Source organism: Thamnophis elegans, chromosome 5, assembly GCF_009769535.1.
Source record: "Thamnophis elegans isolate rThaEle1 chromosome 5, rThaEle1.pri, whole genome shotgun sequence".
Taxonomy (NCBI): Eukaryota; Metazoa; Chordata; class Lepidosauria; order Squamata; family Colubridae; genus Thamnophis; species Thamnophis elegans.
Window position 1 is genome coordinate 96,237,222 of NC_045545.1, and position 22,580 is coordinate 96,259,801.

General features: G+C 46.4%; 1 protein-coding gene across 1 annotated transcript; it reads left to right on the top strand.

Annotated features, from left to right (window-relative positions):
* Positions 1–207: 207 nt before the first annotated feature.
* On the top strand, positions 208–20,663 carry STMN3 (stathmin 3). Its single transcript, XM_032218562.1, has 4 exons — positions 208–298; positions 10,388–10,563; positions 14,314–14,505; positions 20,532–20,663. The coding sequence occupies exons 1-4, from the start codon at positions 217–219 to the stop codon at positions 20,589–20,591; spliced, it is 510 nt and encodes a 169-aa protein (XP_032074453.1). The 5' UTR covers positions 208–216; the 3' UTR covers positions 20,592–20,663.
* The last annotated feature ends 1,917 nt before the right edge of the window (positions 20,664–22,580 follow it).

Below are 22,580 nucleotides of genomic sequence, written 5' to 3' on the forward strand. Positions count from 1 at the left end.
CCTGAGTCCTAAAATTCCCCCTCGACCGTCCCATATCCTGCAGCATCAACATATATTTATCTGCCCAATGAAGTAGGACAAGCAAACTTTGGCCACACTGGATGGCCTTTATAGGATCAGCTGTCCATGGAGAGCATTAGATGATTATGGGGAAACTGCATTAAACCATGCCCAACTTTCATTTTTATTCTGCTTTTTCCAGCTTACAAAGAGAAAATGAAGGAGCTGTCTCTGCTTTCGCTGATCTGTTCCTGTTTCCACACCCAGCCGCATCCAAATACCATCTACCAGTATGGAGGTAAGTGGCCCACATGCATTACAACCTACACAACTTCAAACAAGTCCTTTCTAGAGGTCCTGGCGCTACAATTCCCATATTGTGGCCTGCTAGTGGCCAGTGGGTCTGGCAGCAAATTCAGAAAGTGAGGAGGCTGGGGAGGAACCTGGCCCAGTCCTGGAGTCTGGGGAAAGCTCTGATGAGGGTCGGAGGCAGAGGTGGAGCCAGGGCCGTATGCCAGTTACCAGCTGCCTCTGGAGTCAGACATCAGGGAGGCAGAAGAACAGCTGGAGCCTGTTCCCAGTGTGTCCATGTGCACAGTTGCCATACGAAGGGAACAGCTAAAGAACAAGAGTCGACTTGAGAGTAAGGCCACAGGTAGACGGTGAGTGGCCCCTCCCAGAGGGAATAAAAGAGGAGCGAAAGGGGAGTGGAGTTTGCAGGAGACCATTAGTCCGCTTAATTGGTTTGTGACTTTCCGAGACTCCTTGCCAAGTTTTGCAGATATCGGCCTGGCAGCTCTCCAAGCCAGAGGAGATCTGTGAACATAAATCCTCCCTCGAAAGACTTTGCTGGATGTGAATGAGCAGAATTCACAGTCAGTTAATCAAAGGGGTTTTTGGAGTTTGCAGGAGACCCATTAGTTCATTCCTGCATTCCTGCCAAGTATTGTGGTGTCTGAAAGATATCAGCCTGGCCGCTTTCCAAGCCCAATAAAGGTCGGTAATTGTGGACTATCTTGAAAGATTGTGGGCCAGGACTTTGCTGGAGAGGAACTGACTGTAAATTAAATAAAAGGGGTGTATTGGGATAAGGACTCGGCTTTGTGCTGCTGGGGAAGCGTAGGTTAAGTACACCCCCTTGCTAGGTCAAGGAGGGAACAAACACACGGAGGACCAACTGCAGAAGACTGATATAAATCTTTGCAATTTCAAGTGGGGCATATTGATCTCCGGATTCGCTTCAAGGTGCTAGTTGTCACCTTCAAAGCCCTTCATGGTATTGGACCTGGGTACTTGAGAGACCGCCTGCTGCCAATTACCTCCACTAGACCAATAAGATCCCACAGACTAGGCCTCCTCCGAATTCCATCAGCCGCCCAGTGCCGACTGGCGACTACCCGGAGGAGGGCCTTCTCTGTGGCTGCTCCGACCCTCTGGAACGAGCTCCCCGTGGAGATTCGGACCCTCACCACCCTCCAGGCCTTCCGCAAAGCCCTTAAAACCTGGCTGTTCCGACAGGCCTGGGGCTAAAGACTTGCAGCCCCACTACGAATGGTATGATTGTTGTGTTTTTAGCTGTGTATGGTCTTTATGTTCTGTAACTTTGTCTGTTTTCCCCCCTCCCTTGAATTGTGAGCCGCCCTGAGTCCCCTCAGGGAAAAGGGCGGCATACAAATAAAGTAAATAAAATAATAATAATATTCACATCTTTCCTGGCAGCTGCAGCTTGTCTGCAGTCCAGACTGGGCCTAACTGAGTTGTCACTGATGAATGAATGAATTGTCCTGTCGCAACCATACACTGCTTTGAGCAGGCAAAGGATCCATCCGTCAAGCAGGGAAACCACAAATGCTGCCTTGTGCTCACACGAACGAAGCCGCCATCGCAGGAAATGAAAGCACGGGCAAGCTGGTTCCACTGTCTGTTAGAGAGTCTATTCCGATTAGGTTCTCTGGTTCCCTCAAGACTCTTCCATTCTGCAGTTTAGTCGATGGAAGTAGCAAAAGGTGAAGACTGTTTTTTCTGGCCTGCTTGAAGAACGTCTTGCATTGGTTGGCTTAGGTTCCCATTTATTTATTACTAGCTGATAACCTGGCATTGCCGGGGTATTTATAGGCGTCAAAGCGTTTATCTGACCAGGAGCCATTGAGAGGGGTCTTTCTTCCCCTTACTCCCATGCCCATCATCCCTGCCTTCTCCCTTCCCCCTCCCATGCGCTCCTCTCTCGTGCCCTGTCTACAATCCTAGCACTTTGCCCCAAATCCATCAGGCGTTTGCTCATTGGTCCACTGGAGGGTGAACGTCACAGCTGGCTTTCCAGAGGGAGCTGTGAAGGCGCTGACAACACAAACAATTGTCACTCTAGGATGCTGGACTCACTCTCCTTAATGGCCCAGGCTCTCCCTTCCCCCTGCCATGACATCATAAAGAATTGCCGCTCTAGGATGCTGCACTTGCTCTCCTTAATGGCCCAGGCATTCCAGAGTTATGCTGGAACAGACACACAGACACAGACACACACCAGGGGTGTCTTACCCCCCCCCCTAGTATTTGTTTCCAGAGGGTAAGTCATCTGTGTACCAAGTTTGGTTGAAATTGCTGGAGGCGCTCCAGAGTTATGCTGGAACATACATACATACATTAAAAATATATCGATAGACAGACAGAAGAAGAAGATAGAAGAAGATTAATTCATTTGATTTTTATCCCACCTTTATTTTTTATAAATAACCCAAAGCAGTGAACATATCTAATACTCCTCCTTCCTCCTGTTTTCCCTACAAGAACAATTCTGACAGGTCGGTTACACTGAGAGAGAATGATTGGCCCAAAGTCACCCAGACGGTTTTCATGTCTATGATGGAACTAGAATTCATAAATTCCTGGTAATTGGCCCAGTCACCCAGCTGGTTTTTGTGCCTAAGGCAGGACTATAACTCACCAGTTCCTGGTGACCAGCCTAAAGTCACCCAGATAGCTTTCATGCCTATGACAGGACTAGAACTCACAAACTCCGGGTAATTGCCCCAAAGTCATACAGCCGGCTTTCATGCCTAAGACAGGACTAGAACTCACCATCTCCTGTCGATTGATCCAAAGTCACCCAGCCGGCTTGTGATGCTTAAGGCGATGCTTAAGAACTCACCCTCTCCTGGTTTCTAGGCCAGCAACTTCACCACTATGCGAAACTGGCACATGGAGAAAAAAAAGCTGAGCTATACAGCATGTAAATAACTTGAGAAAAGTTTTAAAAAGCGCAATTCATACAGACACCTGCAAATCACCGGACTCTGAGTAATGGAGTGATGTAAATGTGCATGTGACTCAATCCTTGTTTTCTTTAACTCCCAAGGAAGGCAGTGAGATCTTTTTGTTAAAAAAAAAATCTGCTTATAATTGCAGATGTGCTGCAGAAGTGTGTCACTTCACTATAAGCTTAATTTGGTTGGGTTTTAACTTTATTTATTTGTGTATTTGTGTATATATAACACTATATATATATATAGTGTTATATTTGTGCTGATAAATAAATAAAGGGAGACTAGTATAGATCTATTTCAAGCTATTTAGCTCTCATCAGCTAGCCATACCCTTACTGGGATTCGAACCTGTGCTATATTACATCTTAGGCAAACGTCTTAGCCATTAAGCCACAAGTTCTCCTCCTTATCAGCTGAAGCCAGGGAAGAAGGTATATATTTAGTGTCACAACCCCTGGTAAGCCCCAATTATGGGAGGAAGCTAACAGCTCCCATTATCTGTCAATCGGCTCGTCACAAGAGTCCATCACGGCAGAAACCCAATATTTTTACTGTTGCCTTTGTTACACATTTTGTGTTATATTTGTGCTGATAAATAACACTAAATATATATATATATATACACACACACACACACACACACACACACATACATACACACATACACACACACACATACACTAGCTGATAACCTGGCGTTGCTCGGGTATTTATTTATGCTATTATATAAGTTTATACATACACACAGTGATGGGATGAAGCCGGTTCGCACCTATTCAGGAGAACCGGTTCGTAACTTTCTAAGCAGTTCGGAGAATCGGTTGTTGGAAGAAATCTTATTTTAATTTTTTCCCACTTTACAGGGCTAATCCTGTAAGGAAGGCAGGAAGGAAAAATTCTGGTGTTGTTTCTAGCCTCATCTTTATTGCCCTGCTTATAGAAACTGCCTCTCCAGTTAACCCTTATTACATTGTAACAGCTAAGGCGAAGTGCCCATCGACGTGAGTTGGCTACAGCCACATTGTCACATGACCACCGAGCTATTCCTACCCAGCTGGTCATTATGGCAGAGAACCGATTGTTAAATTATTTGAAACCCACCACTGACACACACAGACACAATCAGGGGTGGTACTCACTTATTTTCCCTGCCGATTTGCAAAGTGAGTGTGCGCGCACACACATTAGCTTTGCTTGCACACACCCTGTCTGTGCATGCGCTCAGCCTTCCACGCATGCACTTTGGCTTGGAAACGTGCCTAAATAGGATGGCATAGAGCCGGGGCGAGTGATCGGGCCCTCCCACAATTTCCACTACCCGGCTGAATACCACCTCTGAACACAATGAAGTTCCCGATGACTGCAGGGGAGCCGATGCATCTTCAAAAAGCCATCGATGGAGATTGTCAGTCATCCAGGTCATGGCTGAAAGGCAACTGGATTTAGTTTTTCCTTGAAGACATTTCGCTTCTCATCCAAGAAGCTTCTGTAGTTCTGAGTGAATGGTGGAGGATGGAAGGATGTGTATTCTTTGCAGTCATCTGGTCCTCAGTATTCTCTCTGAGAGTCGTTGAGGCCCCTTGGAGGTTTATCTCTGTCCTCAGGGTGAGGACAGAGATAAACCAGGGTGAGTGGTGCAAATGGATGTGGAACTGCTGAAAGGACTGTGTTGTAGACTGGTGATAGATGACGTCATATCCCTCCCCCTCTGTGGAGGATGGGCTGTTTGATCTTAATGCAAATGGACTCTTTGACCCCTCAACCAACTCTTTTTTTTTTAAGGTTCAAAAGTTTTATTTCTTTTAAAACAAACATTTCATCATTCCTCAATCAGTAAGACATCAAAGTACAATTTTTTGTGTGTCAAAATAATTCTAGTTTACCACCAAATTCTTGTCTAGCCTTATGTATACCCCTCCCTCCCTCCCCCCTCCCCCCTCCCCCCCAACCCCCCTCCTCCTCCCCCCCCCTGACTTCCCAGAACCCGTACACGGTATGGATTTTTAACAAACACAGTCTAAAATCTATTGGGAAAAAAAGAAATAAAGAAATTAATGACATTCTACATTGACCTTAGCTTCTTCTTGCTGAACTAACTTTAAACAATTTAAATCATTTCTGATCTTAAGCATAGGCTAACTGGAATTTCTTGGTCCCGTATTTATTTTGTATATAGTCAATCCATTTTTTCCAGTCTCGTTTATATCTCTCATTTGAGTGGTCTTTAAGATATGCCGATATTTTAGCCATCTCGGCTAAGTTTGTAACTTTCAATGTCCATTCTTGAGTTGTAGGCAAGTCTTCCTTCTTCCAGTATTGCGCCACCAACAGTCTTGCTGCCGTTATTAGGTGCAGAATCAAGTTAGTCTCTACCACTGTAAAGTCAGTACATATACCTAGTAAGAATAACTGGGGAGTAAACTTTATCCTTCTTTTAAAGATATTTTGCATAATCAACCAACTCTTGAGGTTGACTCAGCCTTCCCTCCTTCCGAGGTGGGTAAAATGAGGACCCCGATTGTTATGGGGCAAGAGGCTGACTCTCTAAGCCGCTTAGGGAGGGCTGTAAAAGCGCTATGAAGCGGTATATAAGCCTAAGCGCTATTGCTGTTTGAAACCAGCGGTCCGCTCTGTCCAGAATGCAGACTCAAGGACTCTCAGAAAGAGAACTAATGACCAGATGACTTAAACAATATCAATCCTTCCATTCTCTGCAAATTCAGTCAGAACGGAAGAAGCTCCTTGGGCGAGGAGCAAAACGCCTTCAAGGAAAAGCAAGAAAGTCCAGTTGCCTTTTGAAAAAGCACTTTAAAAAAAAAAAAAAAGGGTGAAAAGGCCAACCAACTTTAGACCAATCAGTCCGGATGTGATAATTACATTGAGAGCTAATGTGTCCCACAGCAGGAAACCAAGAGTTATGTCAACAGCCTACTGCCGCCTACCAGAGTGGGCTCCACAGGGAGAACACAGACAGCCAGAGTGATGCAAGGATTGTCACAGCATCGCAATACACACCTCTTTTGTGTCTGCGTGTGTGTGTGTGTTGCAGCACTGCCTCTTTAAGCCTAAGAGAACCAGAACTTGCAGTAACTTTGCTACCATGGTTTCATCATTCTTGTAACCAAGGCACACCATTGGCCTCACCTTAAGCCCAAGGAAGGCAATAGAAAATGCTGGTTAACCTTTGGGAATGGTGGAAGAAAGCAGCCTCGTAAAGGTAGTCCTCAACTTACGACAGTTTTTGTTTAGGTTTAGGTTTCGTTTTATTTATGGGCCGCCCTATTCCCAGTGGGACTCAGGGCGGCTCACAAACCCAAGAGGGGAAGGGAAACACAAGAACTACAAATACAAACATTTAAAATAACCAACAGCCACACGATTCGAGAGGGGAAGGGAGCTCATCGACCCCAGGCCTGCCGACACAGCCAGGTTTTGACGGCTTTTCGGAAAGCACGGAGAGAGGTGAGGGTCCGAATCTCTGCGGGGAGCTCGTTCCAAAGGGCCGGAGCTGCCACAGAGAAGGCCCTCCCCCGGATGGTAGCCAGATGGCATTGGCTGGTGGACGGAACCCAGAGGAGGCCGACCCTGTGTGATCTAATGGGTCTTTGGGAGGTAATTGGCAACAGGTGGTCTCTCAAGTACCCAGGTCCAATACCATGAAGGGCTTTATAATCTCGAATGGTTTAGTGACCATTCGAGATTACAAGAGGGGAAAAAAGTGACTTATGACCCGTTTTCCAAACTTTTGACTGTTGGAGCATCCCCCGGTGGTCACTTGATCGAAATTCAAACGCTTGGCAACTGACTCATATTTATGACAGTCGCAGTGTCCCGGGGTCATGGGATCGCCTTTTGTGATCTTCTGGCAAGCAAAGTCAATGGGGAAGCCAGATTCACTTCATAATTGTGTTGCTAACTTAACAACAGCAGGGTTTCACTTAACAATTAGAATAGAATGGAATGGAATGGAATGGAATAGAATAGAATAACAGAGTTGGAAGGACCTTGGAGGTCTTCTAGTCTGACCCCTTGCTTAGGCAGGGCACCCTGAGGCAGGAAAGGTTGCAAACGAAGGCAAAACTCACTCAGCAACTGTTTCACTTAGCAATAGAAATGTTGGGCTCAATTGTGGTCGTAAGGCGAGACTACTTATAGTTGACTGAGAAAGGATATGAATCAGCAGGGTGATGTAGGTGGCAATTTAAGCAGCATCAAATGGAATATAGTGTTCAACTTGCGGGAACTTACTGTTCCACTATTTTTCTTTGGATTCCATCCCAAGTCGTGGATCCGGTTCTGGGCAGAGCATTTAATGAGTAATTCAAAGAACAGATTCAGAAAAAAAAAGGTAATGGAGATGATTAAGCCCTATGAGGAAAGAGCCTGGTAATAGCCTTGAGACAAAGGGGACTAAGGATGGTTACACCCTTCGAAGTCTAGAACAGATGCCTTACAGATGTTCATGTTCCAGACTGTGGAACATGGAACCAGGGAATTAAATTACAAGGGGGCAAACAGATGTGCCATCAAGGGTTTCTCTCTCTCTTCTTGTGCTAGTAATTTCTTTTCCTTCCTTCCTTTTCTGCCACATATGTACGCATATAGGTATACATTTGAACTAGATTGTGATGTTTCTCTGTGTCATATATCTGTGTGTATTTGGACATACGCATAATGGTTATCTTTTGGGAGCGGAATGCAATGAAATTTCATTTTAATTTATACTGATTAGAGTACATTTAAAGAGACAATAAAGTTCTATTCTATTCTATTCTATTTCCATTCCATTCTATTCCTTGTTCTACTCTACTCTATTCTAGTCCTATTATTCCTATTCTTATTCCTACTCCTATTCTATTCTATTCCTAATATTCCTATTCCTACTCCTACCCCTACTCTATTCTATTCTATTCCTAATATTCCTATTCCTACTCCTACTCCTACTCCAACTCCTATTCTATTCTATTCCATTCTATTCCATTCCATTCTATTCTATTCCTATTATTCCTATTCCTATTCCTACTCCTATTCTATTCTATTCCTAATATTCTTACTCCTACTCCAACTCCTATTCTATTCTATTCCATTCTATTCTATTCTATTCTATTCCATTCCATTCCATTTCTTGTTGTTCTGTTCTGTTCTATTCCTTCATTCCTCTATTCTATTCTATTCTAATTTGCAGCTCAAGGTTGAACTGTGGGGTCCTTGGTACTCTCTGAGCTTGGGGGCTTTCTTGCAGACGTCTCATTACCAATCTAGGTCATATCATCAGTGCACTGATGATGTTACTTAGTTTGATAATGAAATGTCTGTAAGAGAACTACCAAGCTCAGAGAGCACCAAGGGGACTCTCTTAGGGTCCTCCATTGAAATTCTGTGTAGTTCAGGACCCATAAAAAGATTTACACAAAGCATGGCTCAACTGTACAAGTTCACTGTCCTTAGAGGTAATAATGGTCTTTTTTTTAAAAAGGCCTGGATAGATTCATGGAAGATCAGGCTTAAGCAGGGTGATGGTTACTAGCTTGATCAGAGCTATTTATTTATTTTACCTTGCTTCTATGCTAGCCATTCCCACAGTGGCAGCTCCACCTGAATCATAAGCTGCTTACCCCGAAACTTCAGCTGTTAGAGAGAAACATTGAAAAATGGCTATTGGACACCGATCCAGGTTTATGATAAACCTTGGTAGATTCAGTAAAGGACAGTTTATGTTTTTAACTGGGTTTGAGCAACTTGCCAGTGGTCTGTATGATCCCTCACAGGCAATGCTGGATGCATAATTCAACATCAATTTGACAGCCTATTTATACAGTGGGCACATATTTAAATCAATATAAATTTCATCAATTCCCGTGGAGCGTTTGGAACGAAGTTAACTATGCAACTAACTGAATTGGGTTCATTGTCTATGGAGAAAGACACATTTAAATACTTGTGGCCCGCCAGCGGCCAGCGGATCCAAAAGCAGAGTCAGACAGTGAGGCTATTGGGGAGGAACATGGGCCAGTCCTGGAGGCTGGGGAAGGTTCAGATGAGGGCTCTGCATCAGAGGCAGAGAGGAGGCCAAGGCCGTCTGGCAGTGATCAGGTGCCTTCGAAACTAGACAGCAGTGAGGCAGAGGAACAGCTGGAGCCTGTTCCCAGTGTGCGCATGCGCAGAGCTGCCAGAAGAAAAGAACAGCTCAGAAATCAGGGTCGACTTGGGAGTAAAGCCACGGGTGGATGGTGAATGGCCCCTCCCATAGGAAATAAAAGAGGAGAGAAAGGGGAGGGGACTTTTGCAGGAAACAATTCGTTAGTTAGTTCATTCATTCGTTTCAGGAGTGTGAAGAACTGTCCGTGAATCTCAGAGACTCTGTGCTGTTGTCACATAACTCCTTGTGTAGGTGTGGCGGTCACCCATGGCCCAGTGCATAACAGGGCATGCGCAGCCACGCTGAACCACACAGGAAAAAACAAACTCCATAACATCCTGATAGTTCATAACATAACATCCTGATAGTTCACTCTAGATGTGCCTTACCCAACGACGCCCAGGATTTGACCATATATAGACAGAACTTCCCTGAGCAGTAGATTAGCAATTGTAGTTTGACAGGCTGTCTTAAATCACATGCTGATTGCTCCTCCTGCCTTTGTCCTATCTCAATAAAAGGGGCTACCAGACCCCAATCTGGGTCGTCCCATCCCGAGAAAGCTCGTGTCCGTGTCTTTTCTCAACATTGGCCTCATGGGCGAACCACGGGTACTTCACACTGTGCCCAATCTTTCCTTGTACAGCACCATGTTTGGAAACTATTGACATGGCAGCTTTCCAAGCTAGATAAGGTCTGTGGTCATAAATCCACCTTTGAAAGACTGTTTGCCAGGCCTTGGCTGAAGGTGAAAGAGAGGAATTCACATTCGTCTAATAAAAGGGTTTTTGTCGGGACCAGGGATCTGCTTCATGCTTTTTGGGGAAGCCTAGGTCAGAAAAATACTTTGGGGATGGATTCTTGACTGGACAGGAGAGACCTAATGGGGATGGTGCAGAAAGAAGGAATCTTAATGAATAAGGGACCAGAAATGATACCACAATACCTCTCAGAAAATCTGACCCATAAATCCTTTTCATTTACTCAGATATGGAGGTCAAGCAATTGGACAAGAGGGCTTCTGGCCAAAGCTTCGAAGTGATTTTGAAGTCTCCCTCTGACTTGTCTCCGGAGAGCCCCATCCTCTCCTCTCCCCCCAAGAAGAGGGACCTGTCCCTGGAGGAGCTGCAGAAGCGATTGGAAGCTGCCGAAGAGAGGAGGAAGGTAAGGGGAGATCGATAAGGGTTCATGCATTGTTGACTGACACTTCCCCGAAATTTATCTTCAGACAAATTCTCACAATTCCCTGTGTCAGGTTTCCAAGAAATGCCCTAATTGATTCATGAGCCTCGAGCCAAATTTCAAAAGAAAGCCAGTCATTTATTAGGAGCACTTTGGCAATGCCTTGTTTGCGCAGTCAGATCTTAGCCTTATTTGAATTATAGCTGAACTTTATCCCTGTTCCTTCCCTCCCCTCCCCTCCGTCTGTATCATAAATCACATTTGTTAGGTAAGCTCCCCGTTGGGAGAGCGAGTACGTTCAGAGAAGCATTGTGAGAGTTGCGTTGGAGAACACACAAACCAGCATACAGAGACACTGCAGTTTAAATAAGCTTTTTAGTTTCGTGGAAATAGAGGTATCAGAGTCCATCAAACAGTCCAAGTCATACATGGATAAGACAGTCAATCATCAAGGTCTTTCAGTTAAGGAATAATCCAAATAACATAATCCAGTATCATATAATCAGTTCAGTACTCAAAGTTTGTAAAATTTACAATAGCTCACGGCACTCAGATCAGATCAGCCCAGCATCTAACGAACAGAGAACTGTCATTCTGGCTCCCTCTTATGGCCGATTGAGGAAACAGCAACCAATCACATTTTACAGTATGATTTAAAGAAACAGATATAGCATTGTTACATGGTTTATATATTGCAAACCCAACCGTTAGATTATATTCCTAACAACATTCCCCAATGAGGTGCACCTCTCCCAAGTCTGCTGCGGTAATCTGAGATCCGACTCTAGGCAAAAATATGCGTGGAATACGCTCCTCCCCCTCCTTTCCTCACTATGGCAACTTTAGGAGTGGACACCCTGGTTGCAGCTAAAAAAAATCATGTGCTGATGAATACCTGGGGAAATCCTTGGGACCCCAGGCCTGAAAGTTTCTCTGAAATATTGTATTTATGCAAGCTGACCAAGAATTTCATCTTTCCTTTTGGGTCTTTGGCCTGTCACACTTTCTATTATTCTGCTATGCATTTTCTATTGTGGGAAAATGGGAGGGAGGATTATAAGGAGTTGCATACTATGTAGACACAACAAAATCCTTTCTCTTCCCCCATCTTCCCTAAGTCTTTACACCGCCGGAGCTCGGGTCGGTGCTGGGGGTCAGCACCCTGGACAGCACCCCAAAAAAAAAATTCAGGGTAGCTGGTGTAGTATTTTAAAGAAGATTCGGGTTAATGTCAGGGTTCCAAATAGCATCCAAAAGTAAATCAGAGTCCAAGGCAAAGTTCCAATTGATGGAATTGGAATCCAATTGATTGTTGGCACATCTGGGAAAACCCAAATCTGAAAGCTTCCCGGTTTCCCCCACCCAGTTGAAAGTTCAAGATCTTGCCCCCACACCCACAAGTCCATCCCATGGTCCAATCTCCCACTGCCATGCTGGCAGTTCCACCCATCCAGTTCCGATCAGGTGCTGTGGTGCAGAGACAAAGGATGACCTTGGCTTTCTAGAAAGGATGTTGTTATGGCTACATAGCATCTAACTCTGTACAATCCCTCCTCCCGTTTTCTCACAATAGAAAATGCATAGCAGAATAATAGAAAGTGTGGCAGGCCAAAGATCCAAAATAAAAGATGTCTAGCCTGACAATCAGTACTAGAAGGGAGTGGGGGAGGAGGAGGAGGAGGAGGAGGAGGAGGAGGAGGAGAAGGAGGAAGACGACGACTGTGGGGTCCTTGATATTCTCTGAGCTTGGTTGTTTTCTTGCAGATGTTTCATTATCATAACTAGGTAACATCTTCAGGGCTAGAAGCAAGTGAGGTTTGTGGAGGGGAGGAGGAAGGCTGTGGGGTCCTTGGTGCTCTCTGAGCTTGCTTGTTTGCAGACATTTCATTACCAAAGTAAGTTACACCATCAGTGCTAGAAGGGAGTAGGGTTTGCTCTTTTGTGCATACAGTATACAAGTAGCTTGCCTTGCCAGTGTTGGTGGGAATGCTCTAGGGGTTCCTCGATTAGTACCCTGTTCAGTGGTGGGATTCAAATAATTTAACAACCGGTTCTCTGCCCTAATGACCATCTGGGTAGGTGGGGCTCAGTGGCCATGTGACTGGGTGGGCGTGGCCAACATAAGGTCACTCAGGTCGATGGGCGCTTCGCCTTAGCTGTTACAATGTAATAAGGGTTAACCAGAGAGGCAGTTTCTGTAAGCAGGGCAATAAAGATTAGGTTAGGAACAACACCAGAATGTTTCCTTCCTGCCTTCCTTACAGGATTAGCCCTGCAAAGTGGGAAAAAAACAAAAGGAGATTTCTTCCAACAACCGGTTCTCCGAACTGCTTAGAAAGTTACCAACCGGTTCTCCCGAATAGGTGCGAACCGGCTGAATCCCACCACTGACCCTGTTTCTCCGAAAATAAGACCTCCCCGGATAATAAGCCCAATTGGGCTTTTGAGCGCTTGTGCTAAAATAAGCCCTTCCCCGAAAATAAGTCCTTCCCCAAAAATATTGCAACACCGCAGCAGCCGTGAGGTGACCACGCTCGCCATCTCCTGCACCTCAAAAATAACAAGACCTCCCCGAAAATAAGGTCAAGCGCTTATTTCGGAGGTCGAAAGAAAATAAAGACCCTGTCTTTATTTTTGGGGAAACATGGTAGGACAACCAAATCAACGCACAAGCACGCACAAACATACTAGATGCGTATGAATGCTCAATAGCTGGCTGGGGGATTTATTTATTTATTAGAATATGTTAAAGAAAAACGAGAACAAGAATAAAAGAATAAAAATACGGTGATAGGGACCACAGTCAGGTTAGTGCACTCGTGCACGCCCCTTCTAGAGCCGAGGTGGCGCAGTGGTTAGGGTGCAGTACTGCAGGCCACTTCAGCTGACTGTTATCTGCAGTTCGGCGGTTCTAATCTCACCGGCTCAAGGTTGACTCAGCCTTCCATCCTTCCGAGGTGGGTGAAATGAGGACCCAGACTGTGGGGGCGATATGCTGACTCTGTCAACCGCTTAGAGAGGGCTGAAAGCCCTATGAAGCGGTATATAAGTCTAACTGCTATTGCTATTGCTATTCTACTAACCACGTTTAGAATTCTGGGGGTTGAAGTCCACGGGCCTTCAAGTGGTCAATTTTGGAGACGCCCCCCCTGTCCTACAGCCAAGTTGAGGGCTACCAGTCCTGTGATACAGGAGAGCCGGGTGTTGGGATTGGCTCCCAGACTTTAAAGAAATAAATCCGTGGGAATGGCGATGCTGCTTGGGAAAGCTCCTGGGGTGAGGTACAAAAATTTAGCAAATGGTTCTCTGCCCGTTTGCTGGGTGGGTGTGGCCATTAGGGGCATGGCCTTCTCTGCCTCCTGCACCATGGAAGGGAGCACTTTTGCCCTCCCCGGGCTCCAGAGGTTTCACTCAAGCCTCGGGGAGGGTGAATACACCCTCCGCTGGACTCTGGAAGCTGGTAAGGGGCCTGTTTCTGTTCCTGTTTTTCGCCCTCCCAGAGTCTCCGTGCAGATTCTGCACTTTCTTGGCATCCAAAACGGACTGTGTGGAGACTCCTGGAAGGGGAGGAGATGGGCGCGGCCAGCCGGTTCTTGCAACTAGATGTAAAATTAGCATCCAGTTCACCCGCACGGGACCAAACTGGCTGAATGCCACCCCTGGAGAGCTTCCCAGACCATTGGCTACTCAAGAGCTCCCGAATCGCCTTTGCTTTTATGGGTTTTCTTGCAGAACCAGGAAGCTCAAGTCCTGAAGCAGCTGGCAGAGAAGCGCGAACACGAGCGGGAAGTGCTACACAAGGCTCTGGAAGAGAACAACAACTTCAGCCGGCTGGCTGAGGAGAAACTCAACTACAAGATGGAGCTCAGCAAGGAGATCCGCGAAGCTCACCTAGCTGCCTTGAGGGAGCGACTCCGCGAAAAGGTAAGCGCACGCCGACAAATCCCATGTCTTTGACCCTAAGCTGCCCCCATCACACAAGGATAACGATAAAAGATTAAATCACAGCAATATATGAACCAGCGTGGCGCAGTGGTTAGAGGGCAGTAATGCAGGCTGCCTGCAGTTCGTCAGTTCGAATCTCACCAGGCTCAAGGTTGACTCAGCCTTCTGTCCTTCCGAGGTCGGTAAAATGAGGGCCCAGATTGTTGGGGGCCATAGGCTGACTGTGTAAACTGCTTAGAGAGGGCAGTAAAGCACTGTAAAGCGGTATATAAGTGCTATTGCTATTGCTAATACCTTGTTGTTCCAAAAATAAGACCTCCCCGATAATAAGCCCAATCAGGCTTTTGAGCCCATGCGTTAAAACAAGCCCTGCACAGAAATATTTAAACGCATGCGCAGCTGGTCCCCGCCATTTTTTCTGGTTGCTTTCCATGCAAACAACACAAGGTGAGGAGGCAAGGCTGGGTGGGGGGCGAGAAAGGGAGGGGGGAACATACCCCACGCACCCCACACGCCCTTACCTAACGGCCACTCCCACAACCCTAGCCACCGCGCCCCTTCTGTCATGCTAATGGCGCCACGAATAGAGCAGCAGGCCCTGCAATGCACCTCACACCCCACTCCTTCCTCCTGCAGAGGTGCTTTGATTGAAAAGTGTCCAGCTGACGAGCAGCAGCGCAAGACAGCAGCAGCCATGAGGTGACCACGCTGGCCGCCTCCTGGACTTCCAAAAAATAAGATCTCCCTGAAAATAAGGCCAAGCGCTTATTTCAGGGGTCAAAAGAAAATAAGACACCGTCTTATTTTGGGGGAATCACCGTATATATCTGGCAAGATGGACATCAACTGGGGACATGAGTAGAATACACCTAGGTGTGGGGGGGAAAGTGCCCTGGAATCAAGGCAAGATCTTCTCAACCATTAAAGGAGAATATTTGTAGCTAAGAGGGGATCCTTGGTGCTCCCTGAGCTTGGTGGGGGTTTTTGCAGACATTTCGTTACCCAACTAACCCTGATGATGTTACCTAGTTTGGGAAATGAAACGGCTGCAAGAAAACTACCAAGCTCAGAGGGCACTCAGGACCTCTCTTCTCAATCATACCCAACATGTTGCTTTGTTGAATGTGAACGTTTAAGATTACTGCATTCAGTTTTGGTTGCTACGATGTAGAAAAGATGTGGAGACTCTGGAAAGAGTGCAGAGAAGAGCAAGAAAGAGGATTAGGGGACTGGAGGCTAAAACATATGAAGAACCGTTGCAGGAACTGGGAATGTCTAGTTTAATGAAAAGAAGGACTAGGGGAGACATGATAGCAGTCTTCCAATATCTCAGGGGTTGCCATAAAGAAGAGGGAGTCAAACTATTCTCCAAACTATTCTGAAGGCAGAACAAGAAGCAATGGGTGGAAACTAATCAAGGAGAGAAGCAACTTAGAACTGAGGAGAAACTTCCCGACAGTTAGGACAATCAATCAGTGGAACAGAATTTGCCTCCAGAAGTTGTGAATGCCCCAACACTGGAAGTCTTTAAGAAGATGTTGGATAGCCATTTGTCTGGAACGGTGTAGGGTTTCCTGCCTAGGCAGGGGGTTGGGCTAGAAGACCTCCAAGGTCCCTTCCAACTCTGCTATTGTATTGTATTGTATTGTGTTGATTAGGGGACTGGAGGCTAAAACATACAAAGAATGGTTGCAGGAACTGGGTATGTCTAGTTTAATGAAAAGAAGGACCAGAGGAGACATGATAGCAGTCTCCCAATATCTCACAAAGAAGAGGGAGTCAAGCTATTCTCCAAGGCACCTGAGGGTAGAACAAGAAGCAATGGGTGGAAACTAATCAAGGAGAGAAGCAACTTAGAACTGAGGAGGAATTTCCTGACAGTGAGAACAATTAATCAGTGGAACAGAAGTTGCCTCCAGAAGCTGTGAATGCCCCAACACTGGAAGTCTTTAAGAAGATGTTGGATAGCCATTTGTCTGGAATGGTATAGGGTTTCCTGCCTAGGCAGGGGGTTGGACTAGAAGACCTCCAAGGTCCCTTCCAACTCTGCTATTGTATTGTATTGTATTGTGTTGATTAGGGGACTGGAGGCTAAAACATAGGAAGAACGGTTGCAGGAACTGGGTATGTCTAGTTTAATGAAAAGAAGGACCAGAGGAGACATGATAGCAGTCTCCCAATATCTCACAAAGAAGAGGGAGTCAAGCTATTCTCCAAGGCACCTGAGGGTAGAACAAGAAGCAATGGGTGGAAACTAATCAAGGAGAGAAGCAACTTAGAACTGAGGAGGAATTTCCTGACAGTGAGAACAATTAATCAGTGGAACAGAAGTTGCCTCCAGAAGCTGTGAATGCCCCAACACTGGAGGTCTTTAAGAAGATGCTGGGTAGCCATTTGTCTGAAAGGGTATAGGGGTTTCCTGCCTAGGCAGGGGGTTGGACTAGAAGACCTCCGAGGTCCCTTCCACCTCTGCTATTGTAAGATGCGTGGACTTCAACTGTAACATGGCTGGCTGGGGAATTCTGGGAGTTGATTTCCATGAATCTTAAAATTGCCAGTGTTGAGAAAAAAAATGCTCGAAGATAGCAGGTGGCAACTTTCCTGCCCTGTTTTCCTCTCCCAACTTTCCATCCACAGTCCCAGGGGAGTACAGGCAGTCCTCGACTTACAACAGTTCATTTAATGACCATTAGGAGTTACTGAAAAAAAGTGACTTCTGACCATTTTTTCACACTTACGACCATTGCAGCATCTCCGTGGACACCATTGGCCACTTGGAACTGACTCATATTTATGACGGTCACAGTGTCCCGGGGTCACATGACCCCCTTTTGCGACCTTTTGACAAGTAAAGTCAATGGGGAAGCCAGGTTCACTTAACAACCTTGTTACTAACTTGATAACTGCGGCGATTCTCTTAACAACGGTGGCAACGAAAATGGGGGCAAAACTCACTTAACAAATTTCTCAGTTAGCAACATAAATTCTGGGCTCATTTCTGGTTGTAAATCAAGGATTAATTGTACACTGATCATAAACAAATATGAGTTACTACAAAAGGCTTGGTTGGAAAAAAAGAAACCCTAACCAAGATTAGTACTAACCAACTTAGCAGGTGTGAATGGAATGGCTAGATACTATTCAGATAGTCCTTGACTTACAACCATTTGTTTAGCGAACCTTCAAAGTGCCAGTGGCATTGAAAACACTGACTTACGACTGGTCCTCCAACTTACGACTCTTATTACAGCATCCCCACTTCACGGGATCAAAATTTAGGGGCTTGGCAATCTGCATGTACTTCAGGGGTGGGTTCCGGCAGGCGCTACTGCTGGTTTGCTCGTGTGTGTGCTTTGCACGCGCGCATGCGCAGTGCAATTAAAATTGTTCTGTGCATGCGCAGAACTGAAAAACAAGATGGCGGTGCCATTGGCGCCACCTGTGGAACTGGTTCGGGGATGTGACAGGTCTGGGTCACTGCTGGTTCCAGCAACCCAGGCGTCAAACCACTACCAGTTTGGCCAAACCAGTCCGAACTGGTCCGAACCCATCATCGATGTACTTACAATGATGGGTCATTGGGTGTGTGTGTGGAAGCTGATTTCACTCAGTGACGTGCGGTCAGCTTTAGCCCTGGTGAGGCACTTTTTAGACTTGTGGACTTCAACTCCCAGAATTCCACAGCCAGGCATGCTCAGTTCTGATTTAAAGCGACAGCATTTTCCCCCCTTGCAAAATAAGTTTTCCCATTCTTTTTCTTCTCCCTCCCCATCCTTCCTCCCTCTCTCCCTCCCTCCCCCCTCTCTCAAACAGACACACGCACACAGAGAACTTCGATCCCTCTCTCATTCACTCACTCTCAAACACAAACACAGAAGTTGGATTGGATATATTTTCCAAAGGCTTGAAAGCAGCTCCTCTGCCATACCCCCCCACTTCCCCTGCTGCCTTCTGATCAAACTTTTTGAATTCCTCCCCCCTCCCCACACGCACCTTTTCCAGCTGTTTCAGAGACGATTTCAACTCTACTTCTCCTTGCCCTCCCCTCTTGAAAAGCCAGAGTCTAAAGTCAGACTGAGCTAGTTGCTCCCAGAAAACTCTAAAAAGCCTCTAAAAATGCCCTCTACAGGAGGGGAGAGAATACGTGCCTCATTTGCATAAGGAATTCTTTGCTTGTTAACCCTTGCTTAACCCTTAAAAGGCGAAAAATTCCTTATGCAAAAGAGGCCCCTAGTTCTCTGGCCTCCTCCTAGTTAACACTGAGAGCAGACACCAAGCCACTGTGACTTGAAATCTGGTAGCAACTACCCTGGCTTTAATTATTTTAAGAAAATTATTTAAAATCCTTTCCTTTCCCTGAGGAGACTGGTGAGGCCCTGCCTCCCTTGCCTCTAGTGACTGCACGTCCCTGATTTCACTTAATAACATGATTTACTGAACAACTGCAGTGATTTGCTTAACAACTTCAGCCAAAAACGTCATAAAACTGGGCACCCCTCACTGAATGAACGGCCTTGCTCAGCCACAGAAATTCTGGCCCCAATGGCCATACGTTGAGCACACTCCGTATTGGCATAACATGGGAGATGTTGCGCCAGGGGTTGCCTTGCATCACTCATGTCAAAAACTGTGTGTCAGTTTTGCCTTTCGAAAAATTGGGGCTCATTTGCGGGTTGTAAGTCAAGGACTCCCTGTCCTGTTCGTCAAGATGGGCAATCCTGCCCCCGAGGTGCTTCTCCCTCACAAACCAGAGGTGGGTTCCTACTGGTTCGGCCCAGTTCGGCTGAATAGGTCGGGACTCGTGGCCGTACCGGTTCTATCCTGGGTGGCGCCATCTTTATTTTCTGTTCTGCACTTAAGCAGAACAAACTTCATTGAAAAAATGTAATTTCCACCCCTTTTTTAATAGTGTGCACATGCCAGTCCCAGAGGGAGTCCTAGAGATGGGCCGTTTTTTGTAAAAATGGACCCGTTTTTGCCTTCCCCCAGCCTCCAGAAGCACTGGAGAGCTGGGGGAAGGCAAAAACGCCCGTTTTGGGGAAAAACGGCCCGTTTTCCACCCATTTTTCATCAAAACGATGGCATGTTTGCCTTCCCCCAGCTCTGCTGAAGCCTGCAGAGTACTTCTGGAGGCTGGGGGAAGGCAAAAACATTTTTTTTTCTTACTGGGTAGTTTGCACTTAGCTCCGGTGAGGCTGGAAGCCTGTCGCGCCCCCACCCAGAATGCAGCCGCGCGAGCGATTGTGGGTGCACCTCGGTACACCCATGTTACACCTATCCTCCGCGAGCTGCACTGGCTACCGATCGGTCTCCGGATATGCTTCAAAGTGCTAGTCGTAACTTATAAAGCCCTTCCTAGTATTGGACCTGGGTACTTGAGAGACCGCCTGCTGCCAATTTTCTCTCAAAGACCCGTCAGATCACACAGGGTCGGCCTCCTCCGGGTTCCGTCCACCAGCCAATGCCATCTGGCTACTACCCGGGGGAGGGCCTTCTCTGTAGCAGCTCCGGCCCTTTGGAATGAACTCCCCGCGGAGATCCGGACCCTCACCTCTCTCCAGGCCTTCCGAAACGCCATCAAAATCTGGCTGTGCCGGCAGGCCTGGGGTTGATGAGTTCCCCTCCCCTCTCGACTGGTATGGCTGTGTGATTTTCGTGTATTTTAATTATGTGTACTGTTGTTTATGTTCCCTTTCCCCTTTGAGTTGTTCGCCGCCCTGAGTCCCTCCTGGAGAAGGGCGGCATACAAATAAACCAAAACTGAAACTGACCCCCCTCCCCAGTCAAAACTTTTCACCACCATTTCAGTGGGCATAGCTTGGTGAGGAGGTCATATGACTGAGTGTGGGTGAGTGACGTCAAGTTGGCCACACCCACTCAGTCACATGCTCCCCCCATCTAGCCATGCCCTCCGAACTGGTAGTAAAAAAAATTGGAACACCCTCCCCCCCCGCTGCAAACTATTGTGCTGCCTTCACCCCTGTTATTATCTCTATGTTTTCCAGGAACTGCACGCAGCCGAAGTGCGCCGGAACAAGGAACAGCGGGAAGAGATTTCTGGATAAGTGGCTTTTCTACACAGCTGGCACCTGCTTCCTAATAACTAACCCACCGATCCCAACTTCTTCTTTTTTTAATTATTATTTTTTTGTCTAGACAGGGCAACATCCGTTTTCTTTTTCGTTTCCCCCCCCCAGTTCCCCCTCCCGCCCTCCGGTGTACGAGCTCTACGTCTTTCTCCTCTCTCTCTCTCTCTCTCTCTTTTCACGTGGAGGTTCATAGAGACCTCCCAGCCGACTAGCCATTAGTTGAACCTTGAATATAAGCATCCATCAAACCAGCTTTTTCCTTTTGGGCTGTTCGGAACAAAAACGCAAAACCATTTAACGCACAAGAATGAAGGGAACGCTTTTGGCGAGGTGTTTGGCCGCGTTGCGAAAGGCTGCTTCTCTATGAACCCCCATATTATCCTGATTATGAACCCCCTGGTTATTCGCTCCCGCGTCCCCCCCCCCAATCTCCCCCCACAGCCAAGGAGACTGTTCAAAGAGGACTCTTCCCCTGCCAAGGCCTGTCTCACACACCCTATGATGATATCTTGAGTTAAGGACAGAAAAAAGCAACTTTCTATTTGCAAACGAGGAGGGAATGGGGCGCACACATCCGAGCCACTATTTGTGGTGGTTTCTTCTTCTTCTTCCTGGAGGTCTGCCTGGGGGGGGGGGGGGAATTAAAAAAAAAATCTTACGAGGCCCCTGCTTTCTTGGTGAGGAAAGTTATGACTGGATAACTGATGGTTTCGATTTTGCTCTCTTGATTGATTTACGGGAAAGGGGAGAGTCATTTCAGGGTCTTGAGTTTGAAGAGGACATTTTAAAAAACCCAAACACAACAGCCAAAGGGCAGGCATGAAACGTTGCCCTATCCAACCTCAAACCTAATCCGGGCTTTTAGACTGAATGGTGCGACCCAGATTGTTGTGGGGAGGGGGGGGGGGCAACAGGCCAACTATGTAAACTGCTTACAGAAGGCTTTAAAGCACCGTGAAGCGGTATAGAAGCCTAGGCGCTATCGCTATTTTCCAAAGTCTCTCTCTCTCTCCAGGTTTAAGGACCGCAGGACAGCAGGTTCATTGGGTGTGAGTGAGGTGTGGTCACATCGGCATCGCAGAGCAGGAAAGGGGCTTGGCTAGAGAGCGGCCAACGAGATCTCGGCTAAACATTATTTCTGGAGATGTTAGGATGATTTTTCTTTAAAGATGGAAAGGGTCTTGTCTGAAACTCCTCTTTGCCTTTCCCCGGCCTACTAGCTATATTTTCAAAGAGGTCAGCGCGGATTGAGATTCCTGGGGCATTTAGAGTGTGAAAAGTCTTGTCTTTCGAGGAAGGTGGGACCATCAGAAAGAAAGAGGGATAGAGTTAAGATCGTGCGAAGTGTTAGTACCGCTTTATAATGTCTCGGTGAGACATTATATGTTTGGTTTTGCAGGAGGCCCACTGTAGCAAAAGATGTAAGAATGGGATATCTTCGGTCTCAGTTAATTAGAGTGGGGGGGCTGCCTCAAAGAAAGAATTGAGAAAAATAAAGAAAACGGGTGAAGTGGCAGCATAAGAGAATGAGAAAGGGAGCAAATGTTTTGATGACCTTCCTATCAAGGGTTTCAGGAGTAATTTTGAATCGTTGAAAAAGTTGGTAAGAGCTGATCATCCCTTTATTTATTTATTTATTTATTTTCAAACTGGATCAGGTGAACCCCGATTTGGAATGACAAAACATATGCTGGCACGAGTGATCACTGTTAATTCCCCCCACACACACACATTTACAGCTCATCTTTCAGTTTGCAATGATAATAATAATAACTTGGCACCATGTCCAAGAATTTTACAAGATACACCCACAAATTGCAGCTTCCTGCAATAACAGCAGCGGAACTGCAAAAAACTGCGCTACTCGAAACATCATATATTTTAAGAAGGTACTTGGTTGATACAGCAACCCCTATCAACCATTAGCACCAGTCAATGGTATTTGTGATGCATTTTTGAATGTTC